This window comes from Rattus norvegicus, chromosome 10, assembly GCF_036323735.1.
Source record: "Rattus norvegicus strain BN/NHsdMcwi chromosome 10, GRCr8, whole genome shotgun sequence".
In the NCBI taxonomy this organism is placed as follows: domain Eukaryota; kingdom Metazoa; phylum Chordata; class Mammalia; order Rodentia; family Muridae; genus Rattus; species Rattus norvegicus.
In genome coordinates, this window is record NC_086028.1 from 91,801,393 (window position 1) to 91,820,000 (window position 18,608).

An 18,608-nucleotide genomic window follows, 5' to 3' on the forward strand; every position below is an offset into this window, starting at 1 on the left:
ACACGCGCACACACACACACACAGCCCTCCCTTCACACACATGTACACACACACAAACAAGCAAACCATCAAACCCAAAGACATAAGGAAGAGTCCCTACCAAGGGACAAAATAAAAAGGGGGCGGGGTGAGGGTCCAACCTCTGAAAGAACCTAAGTCTGGACCAGGAAGTAGCTGGCCCGTACCTCTTCAGTTCTCCCTGGGCTGACAGAACGCTCAGGCAGCCATTTGGGGGATTTTCAGCCTCTATACGGATATGGTTTGGTTTCCTTCGACAAAGAACTTGGATAGGGCATAGTCCCCCCAGGACCCCGTCAGCCCTGTGTTCTACATACGGGTTACACAGAGGATCGGCACACAATTCTTTGTGTGAGGCTTTGGAGCAATCGCCTATCTCTCTCCAGCCTGCCCACGCTCCTTCCCGAAGGATGAGGGTGGTGCCCTCCTCGCCCAGCCTCAGTCTCCAACTTTGCCTGTGTCGAATCCAGTTTACACCTGACAGTATTTTGTTTCTCAGAACCAGATTTGCTGTAGCAGAAGGGAAGCGGAAGCGGCATCTTTTCGGGGCTTCTCTGTAGGAAGCAGATGTGGAACTGGGGTGGGGGTGGTGTGGGGAATGATGGTGGTGTTTAAGTGGGGAATCCTCCCAAAGCCGACCTGGGAGGCAAGCCACTGTGACCAAGTGGAGAAAGGACAGGGATAGGAGAAAAGCCAGTACGTTGCACTTCCCTGCGTGGGAGGGTAAGGGTTTGTCCATAATGTGAGATTCACCTTGGCCAACCCCTAAGGAATACTCCCCTCCCTTACTGCTGGAGATGCCCAATCCTGCTGGCCCGTCTTGCCCGTGGTTGGTAAATGTGGAGAGTCAGTTAAGTGGGTGGACCAGTCACAGAAGGCCTGGGGGCGGGGCTGGAGGAGGGAGGTAGGTGGTGGGTATCCAGAGACTGCCATAGATTCTATCTCTGTGACTAACACTGTCTTTCTCTCCTACACACACACTCATGCCCGCACGATCCACACATATTACAAGCACGTGCTGAAGATTTGCGCACCTGTGTGGCAGCAGGGATTGAACCCGCCTCGCCGAGCCAATGGACACACTTTCTAGTCCTGGACATGTTCTTTTTAAAAACAAAAACAAAATAAGATCTTATCATTCAGGTTAATCTCTAGAAAGAACCGACCAGAGTTTAAACCCCGTCTCAAAACGGCAAAAACAAAAAACAAAAAAACAAAACAAAACAAAAAAACCCCACAAAGAGGCTGGAGAGATCACTCAGTGGGTTTGGTTCCAAGCACCCACCTTGTGGTTCACAACCATCTGTAACTGTAGTTCCAGGGATCCAACACTCTCGTCTGTCCTTCAGGGGCACACATGTTGTACACAGACACACGCCCAGGCAAAACACTGATGCACATAAAATAAAACTAAAATCCCACTGAGGTATTTTTCACTCAACTCTCTTTGACATCGTCCCACATCGCTGTAGACGCGCTGCAGCCGGACAGCTCTGTACTGAGCGGCTGCACCCGCCAAAGCCTTGGTATTTAGGATCGTGGCTGTTGACTCCATTGACAGAGTGCTTGCATTCTCTGCCCAGCACCACACACACAAGGGGTGACCTGGAAAGTCAGCGCTTGCGAGATACAGACAGGGGGATCAGGAGTTCAAGAGTGTCCTCGGGTACATATGGAACTCGAGGACAGACTAGGCTGAGACCCCATCTCAAAAAAATGTGTGTGCTTATGTATGTGTGCATGTGTGTATATGTGTTTGTGTATGTGTGTGTGTAAGTGAATGGGTGTGTGTATGTATGTTATGTGTGTGTATGTGTATGTATGTGTGTATGTGTGTATGCATTAGTATATGTGTGTTGTGTACATGTATGTATGTGTATATGTGTGCGCATGTGTATATATGTGTGTACATGTGTGTGCATGTGTATATATGTGTATCTGTGTATGTGTGTACATGTATGTATGTATATATGTGTGTGCGCATGTGTATATATGTGTGTACATGTGTGTGTGCATGTGTATATATGTGTGAATCTGTGTATGTGTGTGCATGCGTGTTTCCATAGGGTTGTGTAGGATGTCATACGGGTGAAGTCAGGTACAAGATAGAGCGAGGCCTGTCATCGGACGAGAAGGAAGGGTGGGTGGGAGAAAAGTTTTAGGAAGAGGAGGAGGCTGGAATGGGAAGGAGGAGAAGGCGCTGAGAGAACATGGAGGCTGATGTTAAGATTCCACTCTACACCTTTACAGGTCGTTACGAATGTTCTTTTTTTTTTTTTTTTTTTTCCGGAGCTGGGGACCGAACCCAGGGCCTTGCGCTTCCTAGGCAAGCGCTCTACCGCTGAGCTAAATCCCCAACCCCCACGAATGTTCTTAAGGGATGGATGTGGACAGGGCTTTGTATGGTTAGGTGGGCAATTATATCTTATCGATTGGATCAGAGGTCATTGTGTTGTGTGTTCTTTCATGTGGCGATTTAAGTTTAAGAGAATGTGTGGCAGCCAAAGACACTAGGCCACCACGGAATTGGGAATTGGGGTGTGTATTTCTGCCGGGGTGGCAGCCTGCCTTGGGAAGTGGATGGGTAGAGAGATTGTTGCCAGGCTCCGAGAGAGGCCATCAGCAGTGTGATATGGGATGGAGCAAAGCGGGTGAGAGGCTTTGCTGACTGAGATTAAGATATCAATCAGAGATCTTGGGGCAGTGCAGTGCAGAACCTAGTGCGGGATAAGAGACATTTTGTTGTTTGTTTTGTTTTTATAATTTTACGACAACAGGATTGGAGTCAGACACAAGGAACAAAATGATTCTTCCAGTCTTGGCTGTGCATGTCACTCGTTCGCTCCTGCCGGCACCTGCTTGTAGGCCCCATTACTCACATGATGACACCTTCGTTCTCTATCTTGGAATCTCAGCATTTATCAAGGCAGTTCCCAACCTGTGGGTCGTGACCCCTTTGGGGGTCGAATGATCCTTTCACAGGAGTCGCATAGCAGACTTCCTGCATGTCAGATAGTACACCACAATTCACAACAGTAGCAAAGTTATTGTAGCAGGTCACCACAGCGCGAGGAGCTGTATTAAAGGACGCGGCATTCGGAAGACTGAGAACACTGCTCTGTTGGGAGTGACCTCCCTTCTAGCTAATTTCCAGGCACAGTGATTTCTCTCTTGGGTTGTTTGACTGCTCTTTCCATGTAACTCTCATGCCAGGACCCTGAGGGTGTCCTGGGGCAAGGTTAGGGGGCTGTCACTGGATCACTTTGTTCTCCCTCCCAGTGTGGCCACGTTGAAGATTCACCTTTCCCTATATTTTTATTATTAATTTGCCTTTTTAGTTGGCTTATCGAAGATGGCTGAGTAGGGCTGAAAGGGCAAAGACTCTGACGGTAGTAAAATCCAGCCACAGCATCACTGACAGGGACAAAGAGGAGATGGGAATCTTCCTTCTGGCTCTCCACTCCAGGACTGTGGAAAGGGGGACAGAAGTGGAGGATGGAGGAAGGGCGAGTCTCTGGTGCTAATCCCAGCTTCCTGTTGGGATTGTCTTCGACTGCTGCACGGGGGGCCTATCTTCTTCGGATGTCGCAGCTGTGGAAATAGATCTCTCCTCTCACCTGTTTTTACGCAATAGGCACTTAACTAACTTCCTGTCAGAAGGATACATGCTTTGGAAACAGAAGACAGTGTTGTGGACTCTGGTACTAAACTGCCCATCTCTGAGAGGGTAGTGAGTGGCTCACCTCGGCCAAGAATTCAGCAAATCTGCAGGGGGAAGGGAAGAGTCCCAGGCATTCTGGGCCAGAGCCGCAGCCTGTTCTGTAAATTTGCCCAGGGTTTGCCTGGTCCTCTCCAGAAACCACTGGGTCCTTAGGAGTCCCCTCTCCTAAGCCTGACTGACTCTGCTCTCCTTATTGACTCAAATGTTCATGCCAGGTCCTATACATTTTATTCTTGTGGGAACAGGAAACCAAGTCACCCCAGCTTCTCACTCAACAAACATGGGTCCACCCGGGGTTAGCGCCAGCACCAGGTGCAGGAAGAGTAGGGCCAAAGTCTGGGGAACCCCATTCAGGGGCCTCCCAAGGTGGATCTCCGGAAGAGAGAGACACCCCCCCCCCCACGCCGGAAGAGGAGGAGGTCAGGGCGGAGTCTTGGGCTGTTTCCTAAGCACCAGAAGTCCTGGGCTGGGTCCTGGGCTGGACTGTACTCTTGGGAGGAGCTCTTCCTGGCGTCCCCAGAGCTGCCTAGGTAACTAACCCGCTGGGCCATGGCCTCCCTCGGTAGTGAGAGCTGGAGTGGTGCCCCAACACAGAGTACAGCCCCTACGGTGAGGCCTGGGCCCAGGAGCACACTGTCTTAAATGGGGCGGTGGGGGTCGCAGGGAGGATTGTAGAGCCAGGGTAGGGGCAAACCAAACTCTGGGGTGCATATGGGATGGTGGGAAGGGAGGTCCCCAACTTAGAGGAAGAGAGTGGACTGGGAGGGCAAGGATCATGAGGTGCAGAGACACTGAGAGGGAAGTGGGGGCCTCCTGACATGCCCCACCCTCATCTACTTGGTTTGGCTGCGTCTCCTCAACCTCGTCCCCAGCCCTGGGTGACCATCCTGCAGCCTTTGCCTTGGACAGTCGCCTCTCCTCAAACTCAGCATAACCGAGTCAAGGAAGGTAACGGTTCTGGGTCACTCTCCTGACTCCCCCCTACCACACATACTTGGGGGCCTTCCTTCTTCTGCTGGTTACATCCTATATAAATAAGGTCGGGTCTGGGAGGGAAGGGACTGTGTGGGGGTTCGGTGGGCCTGTTGGAACCCGCTCCCCAGACCTGCTGGAGCTGATGATGCTACAGAATGCACAGATGCACCAGTTGCTTCTGAGTCAACTAGTGGCAGACGCCCTGAGTCCGGGGCCAGAGTGGCCCCGCCCACAGGTATGTGAAGGTGGGGGCCGGGGTGGGACTCTATATGGGGGTCCCCACCTGGAGACAAAAAACTAGGATAGAGTAGCAGGAAGCTAGCCTGCACCCCTGTCTGCCAGAGTCTCTTTGGCGTCTACCAATGAGCCGAGACCTGGTCAGCTTCCAATAGGAAGGGAGTTCCCAAATCTCCACTACCACCCAGATCTTGTCTTCAATGTTTTCCTTTTGGATAATTTCCTGTGCACCTCAGGCCCCAGGAGGGCAGTAAAGGGAGTGAGGTCTGAGAGAAGAGGGGAGAAAAGGGGGCTCTAGGAAGCCCAGAGGGGTTCAGGAGGAGGTAAATCCTGAGGTAGGTGTAGATCCTGAGTTGCAGTGTCTATCTCTCACCCCTAGGTCCTCTGAGACCCTGAGATGAGTATCTCCCTTCCTTGAGGGGCCCCAAAAGATGCAGGAACAAAGGGAGATTTGGTGTAGACCTCCGGGTACCCACTCTGGAGTCACTGGGACATTTCCAGTCAGTTCCCCATTACCTCATTCCCACCAGTTAGTTCTGATGCTCTTAGATGAGAGGCTTAGCCTCTTAGAGTTTCTCCTCTCTGCTTAGTAATGCATCTTCAAAGAGCCTTGCTTGCCCGCCCGGAGCTCACCTTTACCCTGAGGTGGTGATTATTTGTGCACCCAATAGCTGAGGAGGGTGGAGCAGCGGAGGCAGGGAGGGCCAGGCCTGCGTCATCACCTCCCCTCTTCGCCCTGCACAACTCCCAGGTCCATACAGACAGCCTCGAGGAGCAAGTGGAGGAAGAGATGGAGATGGGGGAGCAAGAGCCTTTGGTCTTCCACCATCACTACTTGCCTTGCCCAGTGACCTCCTTGAGCCCCATGTCACTCTGGCCATCCTCTTTCCTCTCTGTTCCCCCACACCAGCCTCCCTGGCAGGGCGCACCCAGGATCCAGCACCAGCCCCCTGCCTCCAGGCAAGGGGAGGTGTAAGTGAGACGGGAGGGGGCGTGGCCACGTTCCGTATCAAGATCGGAAGAGCTTGAGGGTAAAGCCATTCTGAGCCTCTGAAGGGTCTCTCCTTTCTCTCTCCCATCTCAGAAGAGATGTGCCCCCACCTCCACCCCCGAGTGCGACGGGGACTGTAGGTGCAGATGTACCTCCGGCTTCAGGTAGGGGCTGGGTGGGTGGGCAGTGGGGCCTGACCTGGGGCCGACTAAGTTGTCAGAAGGCCGTGTGACCTGTGGATGAGGGGGCTGGGGCTGGGGGTTCCCTGTCAACCACATCTCCAGCCCCTGCCTTGACCCTTTCTATGTTCCTCCTTGGGGTCCAACAAAGCAGGAAGGAACAAGCTGAGGGTTCTGTCTTTCTAGACTACTATGATGCCGACAGCCTGCCGTGAAGACATGTTCATCAGACCTCTCGCTTTCTGCTCAGGGCTGCCCCAAACCCCGGAGCCATGATGGCCCTTCTTACCCGCTCTGCCCCGGCAAGCCCTCACCAGGCTCTCTACTGCCACCTTGTGCCAGCTGTTCTGGAGTAAAAGCTCCTTTAAGCCCAACCATGACCCAGAAGCTACATAAAACCAGTTGATCCCCTGTTTCCCATCTGGACCAAAGGAAGGCCCTGATACCAGAGCCCAGTTAGTCTCTGCCCCTCTCTCTGGGATGATGAAGGCTGTGTCCTCAGCCCTGGGGCCTAACATAGGGGAATTGAGAAAAGGATAACTAAAATATCCAAACTCCTTAAGACTTCCAGAGGTCAACGTGGACCGAGAGGGGCCCAGCTTAGAAGGCCCCTGCACATGATTCAACTCCCTTGAGCCCCCTCTCATTGTTGGCAGAAAGGAGAGTCAGGGCTGTGTCCTGATTCAACCAGGAGCAGCACGAGGTCCCCAGAGTCAGTTGTGAACAGAATGTCCTCTGCCTCCTCGGACCTCAAGAGGAAACAAGTTGATCCTAATGGTGTGGGTAGATAGCTGGTGTCTGGGATGCAGAGGCTTGGAAAAGCCGTGGGAGAGAGCAGGGGGAGGGAAGAGCAGAGGAGACACTGGTTGTGGACAGGTAACAAGTAGTCATGGCTGTCAACTGTTATCCCAGGAGCAGTCATGGTGGGCACAGGGTGAAATCCAGGTATTTGTATTGAGGCTAAAAAAGGAAATGTCCCCCAAATCTTCTGCTGCTGCCACAGTCCTTCAGCCAGCGCTGAACCACACCTTGAAGGCGCCATGTTGAGTTCTGGGAACTCCCAGGCGCCTGTCAGCGTCCCCGGAGGGCTCGGGGGAGCCTCCTCCAGGCAGCTAGCACCCCGTAGGTACCTGTCCGCCTCCTGTGCCAGTGCTGGCCGAGGATAAAGCAAAGCAGGACGGATGTCACGAATAAGAACAGAAGTATTGACACCACTACAATGATGATGACCATCTGGTTGTCTTGCCTTATTTCTGGGGAAGCAAGAGGCAGCAGTCTCAGAGATCGTCAGATGCCAGGAGCCCCGGGAGTCTGCCCACCACTCCCTGCGCACTCATACATTCCACAGTCAGCCCAGTAGCAGAGAGTAGTGACCTAAGGTGAGAGTGACATCTAAGAGGAAGGCGGCCTATGCTCTAGGCCATTGGGCAGAGCAGACACCCTTCTCTTCCAGCAGCCCCTGACACCAGTATATGGTGGCGGGGTACCACGGCCTGAAGGATGTCATGGTCAGGTTTAGACCATGCCTTTCTTGGGCGTAGCTGAGTAAGCTTCAGGTGAGCTCACTGACGACAGGCTTTGGCTCTCAAGAGTCGCAGAACAGCAGTGCTCAGGGGAGCCCGTGGATCAGGCTAGCCAGCCTTCTCATTGTAGAAAGAAGCCATAACTAGAGAGAGGGGCCACACAGCTCAATAATGGCCAAGCCAGCTGGTTGAGTTCTTCTGGCTTCTGGAAAAGTTAGGGTTCAGCTTGGAACTTGGAGAGAGAGCCAGGGAATCAGGGTATAAGAGGGAGCCCTCAGGATTATATGCGCACATCAGACCACCGCCTAAGAGTGGGCCTCGTGGGTTTTCTTTCCCCACGTTGCCAAGAAGTGCTACTTCTAACCCTCTCAGCCAATAGGGTCTCCTTACCATAGACTTCAAGGCTCTGGTACTCTGAGATGCGGCGGTAGAGAGACCCACCGTGGGGTCGTAGATCCAGCTCAGCCTGGCAGGAAAAGTTAAGACCATCCTTTTTCAGAGCTGTGCTGTTGAATATGGCTATGACCTCTTCTGGGACAGTTTCAGCTCCCCCAAATGTCTGGTTCTTCAGGGTCTCTCTGCCACAGAGCAGAGAGAGGGTGAGGCTCTCAAGGGGCTTCACAGAGGGCACCTTGCATTCAATGGTGAAGGCTTCACCCATAAACACTCGAGGGGGCTGCAGTTTCAGTGTTACCTGAGCTGGAGGCTCTGTAGGAACAAAGCAGGAAGGCCAGTCAGGATGGAACTATGTTCCTGCAGGTCCAGCCTGGCTAAGGTCCACCTCCTAGTATCCCAGATTCCTCACAAAACTTGAGAGAGGAAGTGGGCTTGGCCCGCTCAGTGGAAGAGGAAGAGGAAGTGTATGGTAGAGGGTGTGCAGGGTGCTACCTCTGCAGACATGGTTTGGAAAATAGAAAAGGGGTCTACAAAAAGAAGATACAGAAATGGTACAGCCAACTAGAAAGATATTAAAAAGCATCTGGAGCCAGGCAGTGGTAGCACACACCTTTAGTCCCAGCATTTGGGAGACAGGGACAGGCAGCTCTCTGTGAGTTTGAGGCCAGTCAGATCTACAGAGCTAATTCCAGGACAGCCAGGGCTACACAAAGAAAGCCTGTCTTAAAAAACAAAAACAAACAAACAAACATACAAGCAAATAAAAAAAATCTGGACCCGTTTCCAGTCTCTCTAGATTCTAAACACAAATTTAAAATTAAACCTCTGGGTGTTTGTTTGTGTTATGAGTATTTGGAAGGGAGCACGTGAGGAGCTGACTGAGTTTCCTTGTGATGCTGGGACAGGAGTGAGGTTTGCCTCACTTCTCCAGTACGAGGACTATGGTGTACCCTGGCTCCCTCCTAAATTAGAGCACCTCTCCTCCACTCACCCACTTAGGACTTTGGTCGTCTTTCTATTCTTTGACCCATCAATGTCGGTAATGGGTCACAGGGACACGCCTGGAGTTAAGGCGCTGAGAGAATCCTGGCCTACCCTGGCAGGTGCGTATGCAAGGCTCAAACAGTTCCTTGGAGGAACAAGGAGAACGCTGCAAAGCACCTCCACTTTCCTCATGAAATGAGGGAGCTACTAGACAAGGCTAGATCTCCTGATCTACTCACTGCTTGTGATGGAGTAAGTGCTCTGGTGCCTGAACTGGGTAGAAAGTGACGTCAGGGTCTGTGCAAACCTTGACTGGTCTGACCTTCTTGGAGCAAGGGTCAAAACCCGCACAGTTTGCTTCTAGGTACAGGAGGATTCGTGGAGTTCAGCCAGGGCTGTGAGCAGATCCTGAGCCCTCAGGCCTGGCCTGCAGCTTGTGGCTCAGGAGCCGAGGGAGAGGAGCCCCGTGATGAGAAGACCCAGGAGAAGTCTCTGAGCAGTTAGTGTGTAGCAGTAGTAGTAGCAGTAGTAGGCACGGGCACTGTGCTCAGGAGTAGAGACCCACACATAGACACTCACCATACACCCTGATGTTGAAACTCTCTGCCTGCTGCTTTCCCGAACAAGTGAAATGGCAAAGTAAGACCGTGTCGACAGTGGCGTTTGAGACTAGGAATTCTATCCATTTCCCATGAGGGTCCTCTTCCAACATTAACTTATTCGTAGGGGTCTCCAGACCACCGATCTCTGGGGCTGCACAGCTGGTGCTGCAGTTGACTCTCCAAGCCTCTGTGGCTTTTACTATCTGCTTCTCGGACCGTATGTAGACTTCAAAGGCCTTTTCACCAGACCCTGTAAGACCAAAAGCACTAGGTAGAAGATGTCTCTGATGTCTGCCCTTGGGGCTCTCTATTACCAGTGATTGTAATTAAGGCCCGAGGAAACAAGCCGGTCCCTTTGCTCCATTCCCAAGTCCCTTTCCTCCAGCCCCTTTATCAGTCAGCCCTAGGTCAATCTCCCTCAAGCCTCCTTTTGGCTTCCTTAAGTTAAGCTCCAGTACAATGTTCCCTCTGTCATGAAGACATCTCTGAGAGTGGACGTGAGTGCTGAGCTCACATAATCATAGAAAAAGGCAAGGATGCACTTTGAGTAGGGGCAAAGCTCCAGGGAAAGAGGGTAGAGGCAGTAGAGGGACTCCATTTTAACAATGTGGCTAATATAAGATAATGATATTGAGTCAAAGACAGGGAGGAGTGAACCTTATGCGAGTTGTGGGATCACGTTCCAGGTAAAGGGAACCACTGGCTTACAGACCTGACATTGGGATCATGCTTTCATGAAGCAATGGAGAACCAAGACGACCAGACCTTAGCTAGGAAGAGGAATGTTAGACTAGAAAGCAGCAGAAAAGAAATGAAAGACCATGAAAAGGACCTGTTGTACTAAGGATGCAGAGTTTATGTTAATGCTCCATTGATATTTTGGAGTCAAGATGACATTCAGACTGGGCCTGAGTTTCACATGTTTCTCTTTACACTGACCACACAGCCCTGTGAAGGACAGACCTTTGGGACGTATCTAGTGTAAGACAATGGGACCCTCAGTGTTCACCTCCACTCTGTGAGGACTGTGAAGGTCCTGGGTCCTAGCCAAGAGGGTCCCCTACACATGGCTTGTGCTTTCTACCTCACCATGTAGCCCACTCAGCCATCAGCTAATGGCATGCAATTTAGTGGCAAGAGGGGCTTTCCATGTAGACAGTGCTGGATTTGAACTCAACGATTGCTGTGCAGTGGGCCAGATGTATTCTTTCTATGTGCCTCGGTTTCTCCACTTGTTAAGAGCACTCGTGTGCCCTCTCCTGGATCCTGAGTGTAATCAGGCTTGAGAGCATTTAGCAGGTTGTCTAAGACACAGGACACTCAGCACATCGAGGCCGTGTCCTTCCAGGTCTCCTTGACCCACTGAAACGCTTTTCATTTTCATTCTGTTGTCCTACTGAGTGCAGTATCTTCTGTGCTCTCCGCTGTCCACTAGGCCCCTTTGGCACGCTGCCTCCTTTTCGCTTAGACCCTGGCATCCCTTCTGGAGTCTCCCGTTTACTCACTGCTCACCTCCCGACCTCGGTAGCCTGATGAATGCCACATCAACATTCATTAATAAATGTTTCATCAAGATTCTCAGAATCTCTGAGTCTGTTCCCTCTAGTATCCAAGAGGCCATGATCCTAGTTCCTGGACCAAGGCCATGAGAAACCAAAGCCAGGCTGACAGTCTTCCTTGTCTATGGTGGAGAGGCCCCTGTGGCCAGGATACCCCCTTCCCCAACCAAGGAAAATCAAAACTCCCCACCCTAAGATGCCATGAGCTGGGAACCCCAGGGTCCCGGCTTACCTGGGCTGCAGAACAGGACAAGAAGGGTTAGAGACAGGTTCCAGCAAGCAAAAGAAGACATCTCAGGTGGGGTCTGTGGGGCCTATGGGCTTCAGGGGCACAGCTTCCTGGAGGGTTAGGGAGAGACGTATACTGCAGGCCGAGGAGTGAAGCCTGAAGGTCCGGACTGAAATCCGCAATCTCCTCTGTACCAGTGAGCTCATTTCCTCTAATTATCTGAGATCAGGAAACAGTATGCACAGACTGGCTCCCCTGCCTTCAGGGCCTCAAGAATTCAGGCAGAGGAAGCCAGGAAGCAGCAGATAAGCAGGGGTTCTCACATGGGGCATGCTCCCTGTGCGGGGTTAGGAAAGCAATGGGAGCTGGCATGTAGGGAAGTGTGTGTGCAAGGGTGCATGTCCTTACATGTGTGTGTGTTGGGTGGGTGGGGGGATATACATGGAATTTCTATTACTGTACATGGAGCAGGATGAGGCCTCCAAGACTCAGATCAGGGGGACTCTGAATTCCACCGCGCCTCTGTTGGAGTCATCTCTGAGAAGGTAAGATCCAAAGTTAGAACATAGTCACATAGCAATCTCTTGCTAATGCCCTGAGTAGATCTGCATACCTTAATGTCTCACTTAGTTTCCAGCAGAAGCCGACCTCTAACTCAGCTATCGCAGGGCTCACACAGGCTCCAAAGATTGCACCGTAACCTCCTATGGATCAGGACGTCAGACAGCGGTAGCTATTACCTGTAGCTATATAAATCATAGGCTCCTTCCTGGGCTTATCAGTTAGTGCCTTATGGGCAGGCTTGACCCCAGGTACTGAACTTTGGAGAGAAGGCCTTCCCAGGTGACACCGTGTTCACCATAGCCAACCTCATTCCCTCAGTTCTGTCTTAGAACCTGGGGGATAGGCAGGGCAAAAGCAGGCCTCCTTGCTTTCTTGGTGGAAACCCAGTAAGGGCCTATCTAAAGGAAGTCCCAGGGCTTTGAGGGCTCCTTATCTGAGCTTGGGAAGCCATGTGCAAGGCCAGCTCCAGATTTCAGGTAGAGGAAGCCTCAAAGGCCAGGTGCCTGGGTTAGAGGACTCTGTGACATCCTGTCCCTGAGCAGTAGCTGTTGTACACAGCTATCTAGTGCAGATGCTATCAGCCTGGATCAAAGGAAGTCCCCGCATGAGGCTGTTGGGTTTTGAGATTCTGCCAGAAGTTGAAGACAGAGAAAGAAGAAATGGGGCAGGCTGGGGTTGGAGTGCCGGTGAGGTGGAGTGGGGGGGTGGTTGGGGTGAGGGTGGGAGTGTCTGGTCGTACATTAGGCTGATAGATCCCTGAGAACAGGGGATTGGAGGGCTTCAAGGGTTTGGATGGTAAGGTAAGGATTGGCCTTCTCTAGGTAATGATTTTGATGACGACAATGATGACGATGACGACGACAATGATGATAATGTGATAATAATACAACAACCCAGACAGACAGACAAACAGACAGACATACAGATGCTACTTAGGGAGGGAAAGAGTTTGTTTTTTATTTGGGGGGGGGGTGTTGGTGACTGAGGTTCTGCAGCTTCATACATGCTAAGCACATGCCAAGAGCTGCATCCCCAGACTCTTGGTGTTTTTCCTTTTGAGACCGGGTCTCACTAAGTGGTCCACAGGGGTCTTGAGCTCACGTTGTAGTTCAAGTTAAGAGAAACTTGCCCTCAGGTGGTGTGAGCATCGTGGTGTGTCCACACAAACCTAGACGGTACAGGATACTGCCTACTTCGTGTGCATGGTGGTACCTGCTGTATGTGAACGCAGCTGAGGCACGGCAGTACCCCGATGCCACCAGGAATCTGGGAGCATGGGTTGTGTTACATCGCTGTGACGGTTATGATGTCTCTACACGGTATGGATTTTTGTGGCTCCAGTATTGTAGCAGGAATGGCCTGCCGCTCCTGCTACATGGTGTAATCTTCTGAGCCTGCCATAGATGGAAATGTTGTCTGGGAGCACGTGACTCCACCTATCTTAGGCTGGTCACTCTCAAAGCACTAATTACTCCTAAATTCTACAAGCTCAAGTCCTACTACTGTCCTCATCTCCTAGAAGGAGAAACTGAGGCACAGAGAGGCTAAGTGGTTCCACCAAGGTCGCATACCTAGGGAAAGGTGAAGTCCCTGTGAGTGGCAGGCAGCTATGGAGCTGCTAAAGCTTACCAGAGATGCAGCAAAGGAAGCCAGTGCGAGGGTCGGTTTCTCCCAAGACCTCTGGAAGGGACACATGAGGCAGCAGAAGGCTAGAAGAAACTTCCAGACAGGGCTCAAAATGAAAGCAAATAACCATTCGAAGAACACCATGGAAACACAGCAGGGTTATAAAAAGACTGACCACGCCCCAGAAGCAGAAGGGAGGTTGCCAGGGCTGGGAAGGGAAGTGGGAGGTGTCCTAGAGGTAGCTTCCTTCGTTTTGTAAGATTGGTTCCAGATATTACTTGCAGAACAATGAGAATGTGCTTGGCTGCAAATAGATAAACAAATGGGCACACCACACATCCTAAATGTACAGCACCACAATTAAAAACATAAAAATAAACCAGGTGATGGTGGCACACGCCTTTAGTCCCAGTACTTGGGAGGCAGAGGCAGGCAGACCTCTGAGTTTGAGGCCACTCTGGTCTACAGAGCGAGTTCTAGAACAGCCAGGGCCACAGGGAGAAATCCTGTGTCAAAATGAACAGACACATCGCTTCTCGGCCTTTTGGCTAAGATCAAGTGTAAAACGAACAGACAAACAAAAACAACCAACCAATAAACAAATAAATAAAACAAAATGAAATAAAATAAACCTGGGCTGTGGTGGCACATGTCTTTTTTTTTTTTCTTTTCTTTTTTTCAGAGCTGGGGACCGAACCCAGGGCCTTGCGCTTGCTAGGCAACCGCTCTACCACTGAGCCAAATCTCCAACCCCGGCACGTCTTTAATCTCAGTACTTGGGAGACAGAGGCAGATGGATCTCTGAGTTCAAGGCCAGCCTGGTCTACAGAGTGAGTTTCAGACTAGCCAGGGCTACACAGAGAAAACCTGTCTCAAAAATAAAATAAAATAAAATAAAATAAACCATACCAAACCAAACCAAACAAACAGAATGAATGAATGAAGGAAGGAAGGAAGGAAGGAAGAATGAATGGCAAGTCAGCCAGGTGTGCTGGCTCAGTTTTATAATCCCAGCACCACTTGGATGGCTGAGATTGGTGGATGGTGAATTTGAAGCTAGTTTGGGCTACAGTCAACCTCTCTACCCAATAATAAAGAGTAAATATAAATATGTCATACAATCTGGAACGAAGTAAACAAAGATTAGCTTCTAAGTCTTAATTTGAGAAGAAATAAAAAGGATGAAGATGGGGGGAGGCTCCTGGGACAGCTCACTGACGGGTAAGGGCTTTGGCCACCACACTTGATGACCTGAGCTTGATCCCTGGGACCCACATGTGGGTACCGACTGTCACAAGCTGTCCTCTGACGTCTCTGTGTGCTGCGATGTGCATGTGCCCCCGAAATAAAATGTAATGACCTATACAGGAGAGATCATTTCTTTCCCAACTGATCTACAGATTTATTGAGATCCCAGTGACTTCCAACAAGGAAACTGAAAGCTGATCATGAAATGTCTGTGGAGGAATAAAAAGATCAAGACACACAGGAAGGGGCTGGAGAGATGGCTCAGCGGTTAAGAGCACTGACTGCTCTTCCTGAGGTCCTGAGTTCAAATCCCACTACCACATGGTGGCTCACAACCATCTGTAATGGGATCCGATGCCCCCTTCTGGTGTGTCTGAAGACAGCTACAGTGTACTCATATAAATAAAATAAATTAATTTAAAAAAAAAAGTCACAGGCTGGAGAGATGGCTCAGCGATTAAGAGCACTGACTGCTCTTCCAGAGGTCCTGAGTTCAAATCCCAGCAACCACGTGGTGACTCACAACCATCTGCAACACAATCTGATTCCCTCTTCTGGTGTGTCTGAAGAGAGTGACAGGGTACTCGTTTACATAAAATAAATAAAATCTTAAAAAAAAAGTCACACGGGAAGAAGAGGGGCAATTTGCTCTTTGAATATTGAGATTTAATATAAAATATATTAATATGGGTATAGGATTAACTAATGGGTCCTAGTTTCCAGAACCTAGAAGCACATCTGTTATGTGAGGCTGGGCCAACTGATTAACTAGATGGGAAGGGGGAGTGGCATCCTCACATCACATCAATGGAGAACTCAATGCCATTCACATTAAGGAAATTCCATTCGCATGAAGGAAGACGTCATAAACATTGACAAGAAAACATAAGAGAGTATTATGCCTATGTCGTTGAGGTAAGGTATTAGGCCAGACTTCAAAACTGTCAATCATAAACAGTAGGGGACAGGTAGTTCAATGGGTAGAGCGCTTCCCTGGTAGGCACGGGTCCTAAGTTCCATTCCCAGCACCGAAAATTAACCAAACAAATTAAATCATTGATAACCGAGTGTATCAAATCCACGAAACAATATCCAAGGAAAGAGGACATTTTAAAATGAAAACCATGTCTACCAAGTTGACGGAGGTTAAGAAATCGAACGAGGTCAATTTTTAGAGAAGTGGCAGGTCAATAATAACTTTTTTTCTTCTTCTTCTTCTTCTTTTTCTCTTTTCTTTTTTTCAGAGCTGGGGACCGAACCCAGGGCCTTGCGCTTGCTAGGCAAGCGCTCTACCACTGAGCTAAATCCCCAACCCCTCAATAATAACTTTTACAGCTACTAATGGGAGAGTTTATTGGTCCTCTGGGGACAATAAACTATTGTCCTGTAAAACCGAATGACTACAGACGTTTTATTTTGTATTTTTATGTTTGTGACCAGAAGAGGGTGTTGGATGTCCTAGAGTTAAGGCGGTTGAGAGGACTTGGGTGCTGGGAACGGGACTCCCATCCTCTGCGAGAGCAGCAAACAGCCCTCTCCAGCCACAGTTCCCCTATTAGAGGCCCTAAAGGAACTTTTGTGCTAAGACTCAGGAAACATATATGTCCACTTCCTACTGTCTGTGCGACCTTGGGAAAACCACTCAATGTCTTTATGCGTCTGTTCCCTCATCTGTAAAATGGGATTAAGGGTAGTATTTCCTTGGTAGGATCGTTGTATGAATTGAAAGGGTTCATTTTTCCTCTCTAGACAGCTTTCTGTAGTCCCGGGCTGACCTCAAATCTAGAGCTGAGGCTGGCCTTAAAACTCCTGTTCCTTCTCTCGTTATCGTGCAAGCACTAGAGGTGCATGCAGATGCTACCACATCTGGCTCGAGTGAGCTGATGTTTTAAGGTACTTAGAATGCTAAGCACCATGTACCCATTTCACATAAAAATAAGTGTATTTGAGTGACCAAGTACATCAAAGAAAAACTAACACAAAATTCTAGCGAGTGGGTGGAAAGAGAATGGACCCTTAGGGGCGAAGTCCATTGCAGAGGGAATCGTTTGTGCAATGTGTGGAAGCCTCACCTGTCAATAAAAGGCTAATGGCTTATGAGCTGAGGCAGGAAATACGGAGATGGAAGGTCCAGGATAGAGAGAGGGTTTCTGGGATAGAGTCGGAGGTGAGGGAGATTTGCCCTGGAACCCTGAAGAGAGGTAACAGGCCATGTGCCACTCATAGGACAGAACAAACGGGGTAATTGTGATATGAGTGAGTTAGGGAACGGCCCCAAGCTTATGGCCTAAGCATTCATTCATCTATAATTCTGTCTCCAAGTCACTGTTCCAGGGAAGAAAGCCCTCCATTACAGTTCACAAGAGTTTTAGTGACATTTCATCCGCAGCCATTACGTTACTGTGCACTGTGGTGACAGATATGTCACCGACATCTTACACAGTATGTGTTCAATTTTACAGAAAGAACACAAAGAGGAAAGGAAAGTTCTGGAGCGTCTGCAAGGAAGGAGGAGACTTGGTGGGAACGTGTGCTGTAGCTTCATTGGGTCCCCTGTCACTGACTAGCATTGGTCTCAGGATGAGAACCACAGTGCTCACTTGACAGAAGGGGGCTGTCCCTTCCCGGTCATAGCCGGTGTGGACCTGGGGGTAGGAAAGCGATGGCCCTGTATGACTTTAATCCCAACACAGAGACAGAATCAGGTGGAGCTCTGAGTGTTCCAGGTCAGCTAGGGCTGTTTCTAATCTGCAACCTAGATGGATGCCACCCAGAACAGGAAGGGAAAGAAGGAAGAAAACAGAAAACAGGAAACGGTCGCTAAGGCGGAGCAGGGATGGTGAGCTGCGCACAAGGAAAACAAGTGCTTCAGAAACTTCCAGACCCCTGCGGGTACCAGAGTGGGGTGGGGGAGCTGAGGCCTAGAGAGAAGAAGAATACAGACGTTCCATGCCTCGAGGCTCCTGGGAGGGGGAATGGGGGAAAGCCAGACGCCGTGACTTACCGTGTGGGAGCTCAGATGTTGGCTACTGGGGATCCTGCTGCAACGCGGTTGTGTGTGTAATTTCTACCAGTTGAACGTTTGACTTTTTCAGGGGTCACGTGTTTCCTGTACTGTGGTTTCTACATCAAATTATCATGACTACCGGCTTTTCCCACACACTGACATAAAATATACCCAACAAAATTTATTAGTTTGTCTGTGGGTTGTTTTATTTTGTTTCTGGCAGGGTCCCCGCCACATAGACCAGGCTAGCCCCAAATTCAGTTTCCCACCCCCAGCCTTTGGAGGACTAGCTAGGGTTACAGTCATGAGCCACCGTGTCTTTAACCCTTTTCAAACATCCAGTTGTGTGGGACTCAGTTCATTCACCGGGAGTCACCTCCGGTTCCTTTCCCCTTTCCAAACTGAAACCCCAGACCCATGGCAGAAATTCTCCATTCCTTCCCCCAAACCCTTAGAAACTCGCATTTTACCGTCTGTCTCTGTGTTTGACTTCTCTAGGTGCTTCTGTGACGACTTCACGTCATTCAGCAGCTTCTGGGTTCATCCACGTGGCGGAACACCCTCTTCTGAGGACGACCTCACTGGACATGGTGACCACCACATTTCTTGTGTATCAGTCACCTGCCCACAGCTGGACACCTGTGTTACTTCCACTTCCTGGCAGCTGTAAATAATGTTGCTAGGAATGCGGTATGCAAATTCCCTTTGTCTTTAAAAAAAAACTTATCAGTGCATTTATGTATGTAGTT

General features: G+C 50.1%; 2 protein-coding genes across 20 annotated transcripts; one reads left to right on the plus strand and one right to left on the minus strand.

The window, feature by feature from the left end:
* Positions 1–2,898: 2,898 nt before the first annotated feature.
* On the plus strand, positions 2,899–8,821 carry Prr29 (proline rich 29). Of its 7 annotated transcripts, none has more exons than XM_213490.11 (6): positions 3,100–4,348; positions 4,612–4,687; positions 4,843–4,949; positions 5,703–5,923; positions 6,036–6,106; positions 6,308–8,821. In XM_213490.11, the coding sequence occupies exons 1-6, from the start codon at positions 4,289–4,291 to the stop codon at positions 6,334–6,336; spliced, it is 564 nt and encodes a 187-aa protein (XP_213490.2). In that variant the 5' UTR covers positions 3,100–4,288; the 3' UTR covers positions 6,337–8,821. The 7 variants fall into 7 exon arrangements, with proteins under 7 accessions (XP_063126230.1, XP_063126231.1, XP_063126233.1 ...); XM_063270162.1 differs by having other exon boundaries at positions 5,703–5,911; positions 6,308–7,353; XM_063270160.1 differs by having other exon boundaries at positions 2,899–4,348; positions 6,036–6,519.
* Icam2 (intercellular adhesion molecule 2) lies at positions 7,057–17,927 on the minus strand. Of its 13 annotated transcripts, none has more exons than XM_063269464.1 (8): positions 17,857–17,909; positions 13,608–13,687; positions 12,028–12,118; positions 11,877–11,951; positions 11,418–11,524; positions 9,604–9,876; positions 8,035–8,352; positions 7,057–7,374 (listed from the first exon to the last, which is right to left on the minus strand). In XM_063269464.1, exons 5-8 carry the CDS (start codon positions 11,476–11,478, stop codon positions 7,193–7,195), a joined length of 834 nt encoding a protein of 277 aa, XP_063125534.1. In that variant the 5' UTR covers positions 11,479–11,524; positions 11,877–11,951; positions 12,028–12,118; positions 13,608–13,687; positions 17,857–17,909; the 3' UTR covers positions 7,057–7,192. The 13 variants fall into 13 exon arrangements, with proteins under 13 accessions (XP_063125534.1, XP_063125536.1, XP_006247686.1 ...); XM_063269466.1 differs by having other exon boundaries at positions 13,608–13,697; XM_006247624.5 differs by lacking the exon at positions 13,608–13,687 and having other exon boundaries at positions 17,857–17,920.
* Between the last annotated feature and the right edge of the window lie 681 nt (positions 17,928–18,608).